The 15,654-nt window shown below is 38.9% G+C and overlaps 1 protein-coding gene across 1 annotated transcript in view; it reads right to left on the reverse strand.

The window, feature by feature from the left end:
* The window catches only part of LOC134664645 (all trans-polyprenyl-diphosphate synthase PDSS1), a 90,535-nt gene that overhangs the window by 54,043 nt on the left and 20,838 nt on the right, over positions 1–15,654 (reverse strand). The window contains exon 2 of the mRNA XM_063521386.1: positions 4,959–5,153. Coding sequence (XP_063377456.1) covers positions 4,959–5,153 — 195 coding nt within the window. The remainder of the gene's footprint in view (positions 1–4,958; positions 5,154–15,654) is intronic.

Below are 15,654 nucleotides of genomic sequence, written 5' to 3' on the forward strand. Positions count from 1 at the left end.
TACAATAATTCCGCAATTCTACAAACATGGTAACACCAACTACTTTTTTAAAATCCTAAATTATTAGTTTCGCTTTAGATTCTTAATTTTAATCAGATACACCTAGGATATTGTTAAGAACTTCAAGCGTCTTTTTTTTATTCCCCGAATGCTTTATAGCTTTTAAATTAGGTAGAAAATTGTTATATCCTTGGTAAACAATATATTAATATTATATTATCATTATTTTAGGAACTATAGGCTTTCTTAAAATAAATAAATCATAAGTAATTTACTACCTTATTGCATTACTAAATAATACAACGGCGTTAACGAATACAATTTCAATTAACAGGATTAGTTAAGTAATTTCTCGGCGTGTCGACATTGAATCCGCAATACCAGTACTTTTACTATTTATCCACTTGCGGCGTGAAAATAAATAACTGGTATCCTAGCAAAGTAGGAAACGCGTAGAAACGCCGCCCGGTTTCTGACGGGTTTTCCAAACGGAAAGTAGGCAAGCGAGGCTCTTTGGGTGTCCAATTGCTTGTACCGATTGTTTAGGATTAGAAATATCGTACGTTATCCGTCGTACGATTCATAACAGCACTTTTCAGTTTCACTCAATCTTCAAGTGTTTTATGAGAAGCCTACCCTACCATCATAGTGTTATCTGTGAATTAGTTACTAGGCCCGATTTACACATTGATTATTGTTTTGAGAGCATGTCCATACATTTCGTCACTACTTAAAAAAGCTCTCGTATTCTGTCAATAAAAATAAAAATGTGGTAACTATGTATGGGATGCATACAGAGTTACTGCGTTTCAACTTTGAGTAGCAGTGTGAGATGCGAGTTTTTTTTTCAAAGTAGTGAAAATTTGAATTTGATCACATAGAGACAAGACAGTAAAATTACTTCTTACTTAGATGTATTTCTTTTCTTTACTTCTAAGTTAGAAGTAAATAAATGTTATAAGTTCTAACAGTAACCGGCCTACAGAGAGCATTGCACAAATAATTCATGGCATGTCAAAGAACTTGTGTTCTGATTATAAAGTTCACCTCATGTAAACAAACATATCTTTACTTCTAACTATTCTTCGATAAATATAATTATAACTAGTTCAATAAAACGTCTGTATTGCAAATTGATTGGTTAAAATAGTACGTCATGAAATAGGGAAACTTGGCAACTGTTGACACATTTAATATACCTACATAATTTGCATAACCATTACGTGCGCTAATTTTTAACAACTACAAAAGCAATGAACAAATAAGGCAATAAGTGACCGCAAAGCAAAGATACGTTAGGTTAGGCAGTCGAGTCAGTACATACACACGCGATAGGTCACGGCGCTACCGTGCACAGACACGTTTAGCTTCTATCGGCCCATCATACAATAAAAAATTGCAGTCAAATATGAATTAAAGAGGTATTAAAAAATAGAATTAAATTCGAGTCGTTTTAAAATCCAATGAAACAAAACAAAAGCAACTGTGTTCCAATTACTAATGACTAAAATTAATTGAAGGATTTATACTAGAATTAGGTCAGTGGGACGCTATTAAAGGTTATAAAGACGCCGCATTTACTTTCTAAATGGAGTTTATGACGTCACTATAGTATTATAATTATGGTATATGGTAGGTATGTAATATGGAAAACATAACGACCCAGTCTTTGCTATTGCAACTGGAGTGCTTGCTGTTTTTAGCAAATGTAATATTTCTTTGATTCTAATATAATAAAATTAAAATTCTTACAGAAATGTCAAGTTCATCTTCAAACTACCTAAGGTCCTCCTAGACCATACATTTGAGGTCGTCCTATACAATGTCCTATACAATCGCTGTATGCAGCGTATACCTACGGTGTCAACTGTCGACCAAGGCCTAAGGTCAAAGAAAATATGTATAACTTAAGAGGGAAAACCAATACTATACATTTCCCGCCTTACTTAAAATGAACTGCAATATACGGGCCCATTATTCAAATAGCTGGGCCATACTAAATGAACTACTTAAATATATGTCTATTCTACGCACGTGTGTCAGGTCACACTCAATCATATCGTAAGTAGGTACTTCGTAAACCAAAATAATTATCAGTGATGCGCGAATTGCACAATCCACGCCCGCGCTAACGCGTCGTGACTTTGACACACTTGCCGATCAATGGACAACGCTCGCCACGATCAAACTTTTTAATTGTGTTATGAAAATATGAAGCGATAAGTGTGCTTTTGTTGTGATCGAAAAGGCATTGACAGTGTTTTTAAATTAACGGTACAGTTGGCATAGGAAAACCGTTTGATCGGGGAATGAGTTTGTGTTTAGGTGGGTGTATGACGACTATGACGGTGTCGAGGGGCGGGTGACATTTCGCTTCCTTCGGCCACATATGTAAGTATCTGGGCTATAACCGCGAAAATCGAAGTTCGCAAATTGCGGGCATTTTTCTCTGTCACTCTAATTACGCCGTCATTGGAGTAAAAGAGAAAGATCCCCGCAATTTGCGAATTTCGGTTTTCGCGGTAGCCCTTCTGAAATATTCTGAACTACCTACAGGTCTACGCATGTCGCAAGATGATTTTGGCGGGATTAGTGATGACTGTTAATTTACGTAGTTCGTATATGTATGAAAATCGTAGGTTTTGAGTCAGAGCAAAAGAGTATGCAGAGCAGTTGGGTGTCTCGCACAGGGGTTGGAGCGAGTTACGGAAATTCGGATACCGCTCCAGGGCATAACGGTACTCCTTTGAAAAAATCTCGTATCTCACACTGCTACTCAAAGTTGAAAGGCAATAACGGCGCAATTCGGGAAATGAATTAGAGATGCACTAGATATGAAATAGTAAAGATACGTGACGTTCCACGGCAAAAGGTACCTTATGGCAGCTGACGCTTACGCTATTATTAACGCCGCTCCAATATTCAGCCGGGGAAATGGTACCTTTTACTGTGGAACATCACATATCTTTACTATTTCATATCTAGTGGATCTCTAATTCACTTCCCGAATCGCGCCGTAAGTCTTTATGCATCCCATACATAGATACAACAATGTTCTTTTGATTGACAGAACAAGATACGAGTTCTTTTTTTTTTTCAAAGTAGTGCCCATAAGCTTCCAAAAAAGGTTCTATTTAAATATAAACGATCGTCCCTATTATTTGCCACAAAAGCCTAGAAAATGAAGAGGTTTGTAAGTACTTAATACCCATTAAAATATCAAAGTTCATGGTGAATCGTTAAGCCAATAGGAAAACATTTTCGCATGGGCGTTATACTCCGAATTAGCAGCTTGAGAACATTAAACAATGAGTCTCAAAATTATTTTGTTTGCTAAACGTCATCGTTCTAACACTTACAAATTTAGTCGTCTACTTAACAAGATACGGATATGGAGTACTCTCGGCTTATTAATGTAAAAAAAAAACTTTTTGATACGAGAACGGGTACTGTTGGTTCTTTTATTCGGATAAAGGCCAATTGAGAAGAACAAGATAAAAAGATTAAAAAGCATGACGAAAACGGCTTTCGTAAGTCAATCTCAAGGTCATTGGCGTAAAGTTATGTCCACAAAGAAATATTTAGTACGAGTATAGGACTAGGTGAAGAATGTAAAGAAGGTTTTGAACTAACGGCAGACAAAGAGTAGTTCTAAACCAAAAAACGCAAATAAACGATTTCCAAAACCGAAATGATCCCATAACTGCTCCCTGAACAAGGTTTCGTACGGAGCACTAATAAAAAGGCGTCGTAAAGACGAAAGTCAGAATCATTGCCTATCATAAAATCGGAACATTTTAAAAGGATTTCGATGTTAGGTAGTATAACAATAAATGTAACGGAAGTATGACTGAAAGTAATATTTAAAGTGATTTAATTTAATAAAATATTATTGTACCAGGCACCAAGCCTAATTTACAACTAAATATTCTTTAAAATTTTTATAAGATAATTAATAATCAGTTTTTATAAGATAATTAATAATCAGTTAAAATTAAATAATGCTCGATCCATTTTTACTGCACTTTTAAACTGGCTTTGACGATTGATCAAACGTTGTAATTAGCACATTTTTCACACCAGATAATATTATTATGAGCATCATAGTTTTTAGTTCCCCCTCGCACTTTGCTTTTAGCTAATATTCACAGATTTGCACAAGCTTTATTTCCACATGCCTGGAAACTTACGAAACGTCAACAAACTCGTAGTGCGGTGAAGATACTAAGTCTGTACCATTAGATATTGCTGGTTGTTATTCACCGATGATATAAGTATCCTCGAATCTTTAATACAGAAGGCGATAGTTGACCCTAATACTTATACTTTACATATAGCACAGAATAAATAATAGTACTAGGAAAGAAGATTCACTCTCTAACAAAACGCGTCTGTTACGATTAGGACAGATAGGACGTGGATATGACCGACAGCGCCACGCGCGGCTTATTTATTTAAAATGTAGGCAACAAAGTCCATATTACAAATACCTTACAGAGTAACATACATATATATTTTATAAACTTGTTGCAAAGCGACGATATCGTGGAGTGAGCCACGCCTGCCTGTAGGTATGATTTGTAGGCTGGAGGCGGCCTAGCCTAGCCTAGGCCTAGGAGCCTTATGAAACGTCTACACAGTTCTCTGCTAAATTCCGTTCGAAGTGGAGCTTACATAGGGTTGCCATACGTCCGGATTTGTCCGAATTTTTGACCCTTTGTCCGGATTTTTAGGAATGACCTTATATAAATATAATGCGGGCCCGGGGAGGGGGCTACGGGATCGGGCGAAGGGAAAGGGAAAAGTAGATCCACGATACAGTACACCACAGAGAACAGCGCGCCGCCGGGGCGTCGTTCAAGCTACGCCAAATCTCTGCTACAAGAAATTTCCGGATTTTTAGGGTGATGTCCGGATTTTTATGGCAACCCTAAGCTTACAGTGCTGGGTGTACTTACCGATCGTATGTCCTCGTATATGCCATTAAGGTCGTCCTCCAGCAAGCGGTAGGGGTCGACGATCTGTGTGCCGTAGTCTGGCAGCGAGCCTGTGGATGTGCTCTGCAAGCTGGAGGCGAGGCGGCGCGCGACGCCGGCCACGCTGGGCGCGCTCGCGCCCGCCGACCCGCACGCCGGCCCGCATGTGGTCACGCGCTGGAACAATTACAATATCATAAGTATTATTGTTACCGGATTACAGGTAGGATTATTTTATAGTATCCTATGATTGCTTATTTACACGTATGACATGCACAAAGAAGGACAAAGCTTTGAGGTCGCTAAGCCAACCAATTCAGGCGTGACTGAGTTCAAATCTTCAGGTGGTCTAGAATACAAGTGAAGGGGACAGAGTTGGATTATATGGTGAGTGGTCTGCTCTTCCTGCCCGCATTCGCAGAGTGGAGAATCTTTCCAACCCCATCCCTTGTCCGAAGGCTTGGCTTTGAGCAGAGCGCTTCTTATCTCTGATCGGATCTGATCGCCTTAGCATTTATCATTCTGGTTTCCTGTAATTGTCTTGTTGCCTTTAGAAGGCGTTACTCATTTAGCACCACCCAGGGGACACGTGCAGGGTTATGGTGGGTAATTCCTGCGGACGAGTAACATTTGTCCCCGGAGTATTATTGTTACCGGATTACAGGATGGATTATTTTATAGTATCCTAAGATTGCTAAGGTAGGGGAGCACACACAACTTTCGTGTGTTCTGCGGTGGAACCAGCTGGTAGACTCTCTTGCAGGACGTCAAAACTAACAAGCTGATTCTGACGAACGAAGACAGATTCGTTTTTGTGACCGGTTCTAGCCTACTACATTATTAAAAAAAACTTTCCAAGGAGGACATTTTATTAGAACTTATCGACTAGCAACTAGTTAACAGCTGTTAGAGCAAATTGGATACCTTCAAGCATCCTGAGAACTAAAAGTATACTTGTTATTACGAAGTTTTATCATAATAATGTTTCCTTAGCTTTCCCTCTCTACGATTCTTTACTCTTATGACTATTACAAAATGAGTTTACGTGTGTACAGTGCAGATAAAAGCTCACTAAAACGTCACGACTACCGTATTTATGACGTGGGACTGTTACGCGCAAATAACGCATACAAAGTTTTCAAACAATTTCGTGATAGCAAAACACCTCTCAATTGCGGTAAAACGAAACGCGGTAGCTAAATTAGCATCAAAATAGACTATGTTCTCAAATTCTAGTTGTAAGCTCAAAGAATCACATTATGTTCTAATGAGCTACATAAATTAGAAGAAAGACGAACTGTGTAGGCATATGCTTAGTTAAACTAAGTGGGTAATTTTGGACTCATCGCGCTCTGAAATCTCTAAATAGATTCGTTTGCAAATGCTACTTGTGTCTCTGTTAAGTTATTGAATTACATAAATGCATTGTAAAAATTATATTGTATAAAAAATTATTTCACAATTAGACGTTTAACTTCTAATTCTGTTTAATCACAAATATTTTATAAAAAAATGATGTTAAGGGGCCCGCAGATTACCAGTTCATCGGACGATACCAGCCTGTCAGTTATTCGCCACTATTACCTTTTGCGATTAACTGACAGGCTGATTGCCAATTAATAACGTGGACGAGAAATACTATAGGTATCCGTAAAAGACAAAGTTTTCCACTTGAACTTGCGACTACTTCAAAATCGTACTTGAAACATAAACGGCAAGAACAGAAGTATGTCAAAAGCAACAATCTTGTTCAATGTCAAGGTGCGAAAAAGCGGTCATTTTCTGCGAATTTTTATTATAAAATCACGAGAGAAAGGAACTAGAGCTAAAATTAAGTTCGATCATATCGGTTGACAGCATGTAAATAGTAAAGTACTAATAACAACCGCAGCAACCAATACGGTAGCAAAGTTTAGTAGCGAAGGGTGCGGCGAGTGCCCTTAGCTATGCGGCGGCGGCAGTGACCGCGATACGCATTTCGCAATGCGTTTATGCAACTGCAGGTGAGTGCAGCCGATGGGCCCCAACCGGGCGTTGCAAAACCGACGCACGTATGCACGCATGCAGCTCAAAGCGTAAACAAGCTGGTAGGAAACGAGAAAAATCAATTACAGCGCAATAGTGCAAACTATACGTAAGTCATAGCTAATGTCACAGAATCTTAGTAAAATTATATTCTAAATGTGAATGTTACTTTGTATGTTTGGTTCTCAACTACATTACTAAAACTTCTGGCTAGTTTAAAACCTAGATTATGAACGATCCAAGCATATAGAATAGTGTTATACAAGAAATCATTCCCAAGGGGATGTATTGGGGTTACAGTTTTATTTCACGAGTACGCAAACAGTAACGTGTCTAAAGTAAGCCTCTCTCTGGTCGGTCCCTCATTACTGAGGATCGTGGTCACTGGAACCCCTCAAATAAACAATCTGTCTTCATCGGTTGCGGTCCAAAGTAGCCCTCACTACTTGATGTAGCTTGGAAGAGGCGGTGGCTTCCTTTATTTGGTCAGACCAACGTGTTGGCGATCGGCCTCGTGTTCTCTTGCCTTCGGTATTGCCAACAATGACCAATTTTTCCAGATTGCTATCCTCTCTTCGCGTGACCGAAATATGACAGTATGCGTTGCAGACATATGGTGGACAGCCGAGTCTTGATGCCAAGTTGTAAGAGAATAGACACATTTGTGCGTTATGCCGTCCACGGTATTCGTAGCATTCGCCTCCAGCACCACGTATCGAACGCATTTATTCTCTGTCTGTCTCTTGATCGGATTGTCCACGTCTCTACTCCATAGAGAAAGATAGGCATTATTAAGGCTCTGACTAAGCCAAATTTGGTCTTATAGCTTATACCCCGATTTTTCCAGATGTTCTGAAGGCGTGTCATCGCGTATTTCGCCATGGCTAATCTACGCTTGATCTCCGGGACACAGCTTCCTTTATTGTTTGTGGTCGATCTCAAATAGATAAAGTTGTCTACAGTGTCAATGCAATGCCTAGTAAGTAAAGTAAAGTAAAAGCCTATTCATGTATAATTGTCTGACATCGTAAATTTTATAGCATTTTCGGTGCGGCGGAGTGGTGTTAACGGAATTGGTATAAACAATTTCAACCCTAATGATTAATTAGCGTTAAGTACGCTAATATTAACCTTAAAATTACTATTTCAGTTGTAATTATCTATACCAATTCCGCTAGCACCACTCCGCTGCACCAAAAATGTTATAAAATGTACGATGTCTGATAATTGTATATGAAACCACTGAGTGACAGTTAAAGGTCACGAAACATGCCATTCCTCCTTGAATAACAAGTTATTTATCGGTTCGCTGGGGTTAAGTTTAGTCGACATCCGCATTACCCAGCCTACATACTCAACACGGCGATATGCAGGTCTAGAAATTAAGGACTGTTCATTTTATTAAGCGGACACACAAAAAAGTATAAATTACATTTTTCTAATTCTGGAATCGCTTTATTTAGATAAATATAATAAAAACGGAAACCAACGCAAAACATTTTAATGTAAATATAGTATAATATAATAACATCGGTAAGATTTTCGTACTTTTACACGGTTGCGCCGTTCAAGTGCCTGCACATCAATTTTTGACACTTTTTGACAAGTTGTAAACAACATTCGTTTGAATTCTTTCAATGTTTTAGCTTCTCATCTACCCTTTTTTAAGTGCATCTTCACATTGGTCTAGTGCCACTCGATGGAGTGGAGCTCCGGGCAATTAGATGATTTTACTTGTTTTTGAACGAAATCAATGTTTTTCAAATTCAGTAGCTTCACTTTCTGACCAGCATAGTGGGCACTTGCCAAATCAGGCCGAAATGAAGAGGTGACATTATGCGTCTGATAGACGGAAAGTACTCGTTATTAGATGCATTATTTTCTGTAAATGTCGCAACCAAAGTTCATGTCGCAAAATAGAACAAACTTTTTAAGGCCACAGGAACCAATTGCCTGCCAGACAAGGACTTTCTTCATGAATTGGTCAATTTTGATGTTACTCTCCTCGTCGAATATATGATCTTCTACAACGGCATGCTAGCATCAGGGCCATTGGTAACGTACTACAGCAACATTTTACGCATTTTCCGTTGTCCATTAAAATGCTACGAAATTTATCTTAATGTAAAATGTAGTACAGTTTGACGCTTCTTTTTTTCGATTGCTTTCGCTGCTCTGTAATTCTTTTGTCCATTTTTTTCTTTCTATGGGTCCATTTATTGTACATACTTCTTATATTTTAATCTGTGCCTACTCTAACGCCTGCTGTCTTAGAAATTTCGCGAACCGATAAGTAATTTATTGATTTTAACAGCCGCATGACAATACTTTTGTTTCTGGATTGGCCGGGCCGCTTCTGTGCCGGGATTTTGTAAAATCTTCAAGCATATGATGCTCTGCAAATGTTTTAATTATTTTATTCACGTTTAACTTGGAAAATTTGTACATATTTACGATTTTTCGCAGTGAATACTAGCCTGTGCATCCTTATTGCAGAACTAACTTGCTATGTTCCAAATTTGTTCGGTCCTTCGGGAAAAATATTTGACTATTATGGGAACAAATATGTAGCAATTGATAAATGAGGGATTGTTAATTATATTGTTATGAGCTGTACGTCAATTGATTTTAAATTCGCCGATTAAAAGAGGTGTAAGAGTGTCCGCTTAGTAAACTGAACAGTCCTTATTACAATTTCAATGAGAAAGAGCTTTTACGAGCAACATTCCAGCTATGTAATTTATATACCCCGCATGGACGCGGGTATGTCTTGGACCCGGGTATGTCCTGGACCCGGGTATGTCATTAAACTACGTTCAGGACCCGGGTATGTCCTTAAACCACGTCCAAGACCACCGGTGGACGGGCAGCAGCGTCCCTCAAATTCGGTGTACTCAACTGCGATCGCCAACCCGCCTGCCAAGCGTGGCGATTATGGCATTCACCCCCCAAAAATGGGGGAGGCCTATGTTCAGCAGTGGACGTCTTATGGCTGAGATGATGATGATGAATTTATATACAGAACCAAATAACTGATGAGTTATTAAAATTCAGTGATGCAGCTTCAGTGGTCACCACAGCAGGGGCCCGTTTCTCAAAAGCTTGTAACTTGTAATACAATAAGTGACATCGATATTAGAAGTTACAAGCTTTTAATAAACAGGGCACTGGTCTAATATCTACTGTCCTTGTTTGCCTTATTGATCTTTTAAAGTTGTACAGTATCATACAGTACATACCCATTCAACGCACAAGCGTATACCGGGTGTGGCCTGTAATATGAGCAAAAAATTAAACTGTAGACTGTACTCCTCATACTGACCAACATTTGTTCAGCGACTTTTAAAAATAACTATTGGTTTGATTTTTAATACACTTTAAAGTTTATTCTAAAGCCGACCACTGACTAACAGTCCGCCGGACGATATCGGCCGGTCAGTTGTTTGGAGCTGTCAAATTTTTGTTCTAACTGACAGGCGGATATCGTACCGTCCGGCGGCCTGTTAGTCAGTGGTCGGCTTAAGACGCAATCTATTGCGAATTTTGTTATCTTTAAAGCGTGACAAGCAACGTCAATCACAATGATATGACGTGGCGATGGCATCCATTGAGCTAATATTTATTTTGTATGAAAAATAGCGAGTCTAAATACTTCATAATTTTTAAAGTTGTTGAATAAAAGTGTCACCTTTTGAGGAGTACAATCTATGTTTTAATTATTTGCTCGTGTTACAGGCCACACCCGGTATAACTACGCTGCGCGCTGTTTGTTAGGCCCTGGTCTCCTATTTTATGCTGTACGCGGCGTCTGGAGTCAGCGTCAACGTTTTTGAACAAAAAAGACGCTGACGTCGACGTCTAAAACAGACCACAACAGTACATCTCTATAGTAAGCATCGTGACGCAGACGCTGTAAGCGGCCGATGGCGTTTATAGGAGACCAGGGCCTTACTGTAGTGTAGATACAACCTTTGACGGCCATTTGAAATTAATTAGTTCGTTTATTGTGGGTGGCGCAACCTACTGTAACGACTTCACCTCAACAAAAATACTATTTACACGATAATAAGTCCTTATTATATTGATAATAACTTCTTGGTACTGCCATTTTAGTGACATAGTTCCACTAAGTAGGTAAGCAAAGCTGTGACTAACAGATATATTCCAATGATGTAATATGATATAATTTATATCGCCTTGGCCTTCATAAAATTGTTACATAGTGATAACAATTGCATACTGCAACAGGAATTCCTGTATTCTTTTACATTTTAGTGCAAAAGGTCTAATAATGGATAATTGAGTTTCATAACAGGAATGACCTTTTATTATGGATATGTTAGTTAAATAGTTATAATAATTTACAAATAAGTAACCGTGAAACACGTGCAAACTTATTAAAATATTCACTAACATAAATCATGTCAGTACAAACAGTACCATATTAGTGCAAACCTGAAGGCTACATTATTTATAATTATGTAGACCGAATATTATTTATGTATAGACTCAGCATGTTAATGATTTTATGTTTGTCAGAATTGAAAGAAGGAAGCGCTGGTGGCCTAGCGGTAAGAGCGTGCGACTTTCAATCCGGAGGTCGCGGGTTCAAACCCCAGCTCGTACCAATGGGTTTTTCGGAACTTATGTACGGAATATCATTTGATATTTGCCAGTCGCTTTTCGGTGAAGGAAAACATCGTGAGGAAACCGGACTAATCCCAATAAGGCCTAGTTTCCCCTCTGGGTTGGAAGGTCAGATGGCAGTCGCTTTCGTAAAAACTAGTCCCTACGTCAAATCATGGGATTAGTTGTCAAGCGGACCCCAGGCTCCCATGAGCCGTGGCAAAATGCCGGGATAACGCCAGGAAGAAGAAGAATTGAAAGAAGGTGGCAATCAATCCATGAGGAGTCAAGGAACACTTCAAATATCATGCTACTCCGTTATGGTCCGGTCTGAATTCACAGATGTTATGGCTCCTCTACACGATGGACCAGCGCCGGCCACTCCAAGGGACGCAGCCATGCGGTAGAATGAGATAGCAATATCATTTGCTCCCTCTAACGCATAAATGCGTCCCTTGGAGTGGCCGGCGCTGGCCCATCATGTAGAGGAGCCATTAGAGTCTGTTTGGAAATAGAAGAGTCGTGGAACGTATCCCAATACATTCCATGACTCTTCTCTTTCTGAACAGACTCTAGTGTTGACAATAGCTGTCATAAAATGTTAATGTAGTAATCTCTCCATAGAGCGACTAGTCGTACAAGGAACAGTGGAGGGAACCAGATCGCGCGGCAGATCACCTATGCGCTGGACTGACCAAATAAAATCCGCAGTGGGAAACCGCGTATCTGACTGTGCCAGACAGTCTGCCAACAGGGAGAGATGGCGGGAGATCGTGCGACGAGCTGTGTCCGCCTCGACGTGACCACGACGGCTCTGTCAAGAGCGATACGACAGAGTAGAAGAAATAATAATTTTTACTACTAACTAGCAATAAGTATAGGAACCGTCCGTTACGTGGTCCACGCGGCACCGTAACGGTGCAGTCGGTGCACGGGGCACACAGCTTTCCTCACGCGATCTGAGGGCCTACCGCGAACCACGTTCGACGTGCTGCCTCTCTGTTGCACTTGTTAATTCGTACGTAACTGTGACAGGGAGGCAACACATCGAACGTGGTTCGCGGTAGGCCATCTGGACCGGTCGTCCTTGATTGCAATGTGGTTCAGTTCATACTTCATAGTTATTCGTTTGTTACGATCGATTACTTATTGTTCATAGTAACTAGCTTAGGTGCACTTTGGTAAAAGTTTTTGGCAAAAAAAAACATTTTTGGTACAAGCTTTTATCGCTGACTGTACTTTTCATTCCACGGGCAACTAATACTCATCGAGACAATTCTAAAAACCCCAAACACAATTAGGTTGCCTTGTTTCATGACAGAGTTTCTATGGCCACCTCTGGTCTCTATCATCAGATCAGCTCCATAACATCATAATATTGCATTGTCACCCGACTTACGTACGTATGCAAAATTTCAGCTCAATCGGAAACCGGGAAGTGGATCAAATTTAACTTGCAAGATTTGATTACAGACAGACATACAGACAGACAACGGTCAGGTGAAAGTAAATAAAAGCTTGTAATAAAAGAAGGTAGAGTTAGACCAAGATCTCTAGACCAAGGACTCTGCAACGATTTTGATAGCATTCGCAGTGCAAGTGCTATTTTAAGCGTTTATTTTTCTATGAAATTATGACGTATAAATAACACTTGCACTGCGTGTGCTATCAACTTGTCTTAGTCTGACTCTAAGTAGGTACCTCGTTCTGTGCGTGACCAAAGCGCCGCCCAAAAGGGATATGGTATATATTAGGTATCTGATAGTAGCGAGGAATACCTATGATAAAAACACGCAGCGAATACATTAAAATGAATACCTAATATGATAGCCTTTTGAAACTGATGGGATTCGAACAAGATGTAGATACTTCTACGAGTACAGCAATCGCAAATGAAACTTTAGGAAGAACTTTGATTAAAACGTTGTCTCACACTTTGTTATATATTATTAAATTCTTAAAGAGGTTAGTAGTATTTAATTAATACAATTTTCAAAATATTAATCAAAGGTTTTAGTCAAAGAAAAGCATCCTTTTTGAAAATCAGTGCAAAAGATGTAGCCATGTCACGTGTGCCAAAATTTGTCTAATACGTATTTGGCAGAAAACATATTTGACGAAATTATTAACATTGTTATGATTCTTATTACCTACACTTCCGATTATGTCATATAGTCAAGACGAAGCCGAAAGGTCAACTTCAGGGGGCATCGCCAAAATGATAATCGTACATTGCCAAAATCGCCATATGCTAAAAGTAATAATGTATCGTGATGACTGATGAGCAGAAATCGTATTTTTTTATGCATTTTCGGTGCAGCGGAGTGGTGTTAACGGAATTGGTATAAACAATTTCTACCCTAATGATTAAGTAGCGTTAATTAAGTTAATATAAACCTTAATTTACCATTTCAGTTGGAACTATCTATACCAATTCCGTTAAAACCACTCCGTTGCACCAAAAATGCTATAAAATTTACGATGTCTGCTGATGGCAGACGCTATAAAAAGACACGGGACTATGCACTATTTAAGTTTCGGTTACTGTTCTCTGTCAACGATTGTCATCTTGGTTAGCTCCTGGCAACTGCGTGAAGTGTGTAATACTAATAATAAAACAACTCAAATTCATTAAATTTTGTTTCATAGAAAGATCCGCTAATACCAATGAAGCCTAGTTTCCCCTTTGACTGTAAAATTCAGAAAGTTTGAGAAAGTATGTAGTAACAAACGATAATAATAAATCATTTAGGTTACAACCGGTAAGAGTAAAAAAATGCTGATGAAGTAATTCGCAACAGACAGCAAAAAAACCGGTTAGTTTTTTTTTATATTAGCAAATTAGGTAACTACTTACAGGTAAAACATAAGCATACTTAGAAGATAAAGAAGCTAATAACGCTGAATCTTGACAAGACAAAGAAAAACATTAATTCCCAATTAGTGTATGTAACGACAACACCGTCAACACTATACCAGCTGTGAAAATTTGCACTTCGTTGTGTGAAACAAATTAGTGCATAATTTTACAGTTCACCGTTGTCTATGCAAAACCGACAAATAGAGCGTGTCTATGTTATTATGTAAATACCGTGTGTTTGAATGCGCACATCACCTTTCATTTACACGACCAACAGTCAGCAACAGAAGTTGCTAGGGGTAAGGTGTCAAAATGAACTGAACACGACTTTATTGCAAAGAGAATAAGAGTGCGTGTAGATAATTTTGAACACCTCACCCGCTTAGTTACTTCTGCTGCTGGCTGAACGAACGCAATGAACACATTACTTCCAATTCATCAGTTCGCGGATCGTTTCAAGGGTTTGAAACCCACGCACGAAACGCTCTGTTAAATTATTAACGATGCCATGCCACACGTGTACATTATTCTGCATAATCGATCAGACCACGTTGAAAGTACAGTGAGCATGACTTGTTGGGTTCTTTGTTTTAATAAACTACAATGTTAGGATTTCGAGCGGTTAGTTAAATGTTATGTTATGGAAAAAGAACTGGTACATTAGTTTGATCCCTATACGCAAAGGTTAGTGTAGGTAAGTTAAAAGCAACGGTTAGGAATCACATAACAAGAAATACCAAAGCGATACTAGGTACCTATGGATGGTCACAACACAAGTAAACAAGTATATTTAACAAAATGGTTTTAAATAGAAGACAAGACTACAGACGTTTCGTTATTTTGGGCAAGTTACATACATGTAGATTTGTTTTTTTATGACCACGTCCTAAATGCACTACTTCTTTAACATAAAACCTAACGCGTTGTCAACGCGTCAATCTGACTTTGCGTAAAATTATCAACGTGTTAGTTATAAGTTTGTAAAAGTCACTAGAGTTATGTTAGAGATGTATTAAGTACCTGTAACTTAATTGAATTATGTATGTACTTGTGTTTGCTAGACCCTATTGAGGGTCCATGTGATACCATAAGAAATGTAAATACCACCTAAAAATGTACCATGGAAGCAAGAAATAAATGAATACTGAATGAATACTGAAAAAATCG

Source organism: Cydia fagiglandana, chromosome 5, assembly GCF_963556715.1.
Source record: "Cydia fagiglandana chromosome 5, ilCydFagi1.1, whole genome shotgun sequence".
Lineage (NCBI taxonomy): Eukaryota > Metazoa > Arthropoda > Insecta > Lepidoptera > Tortricidae > Cydia > Cydia fagiglandana.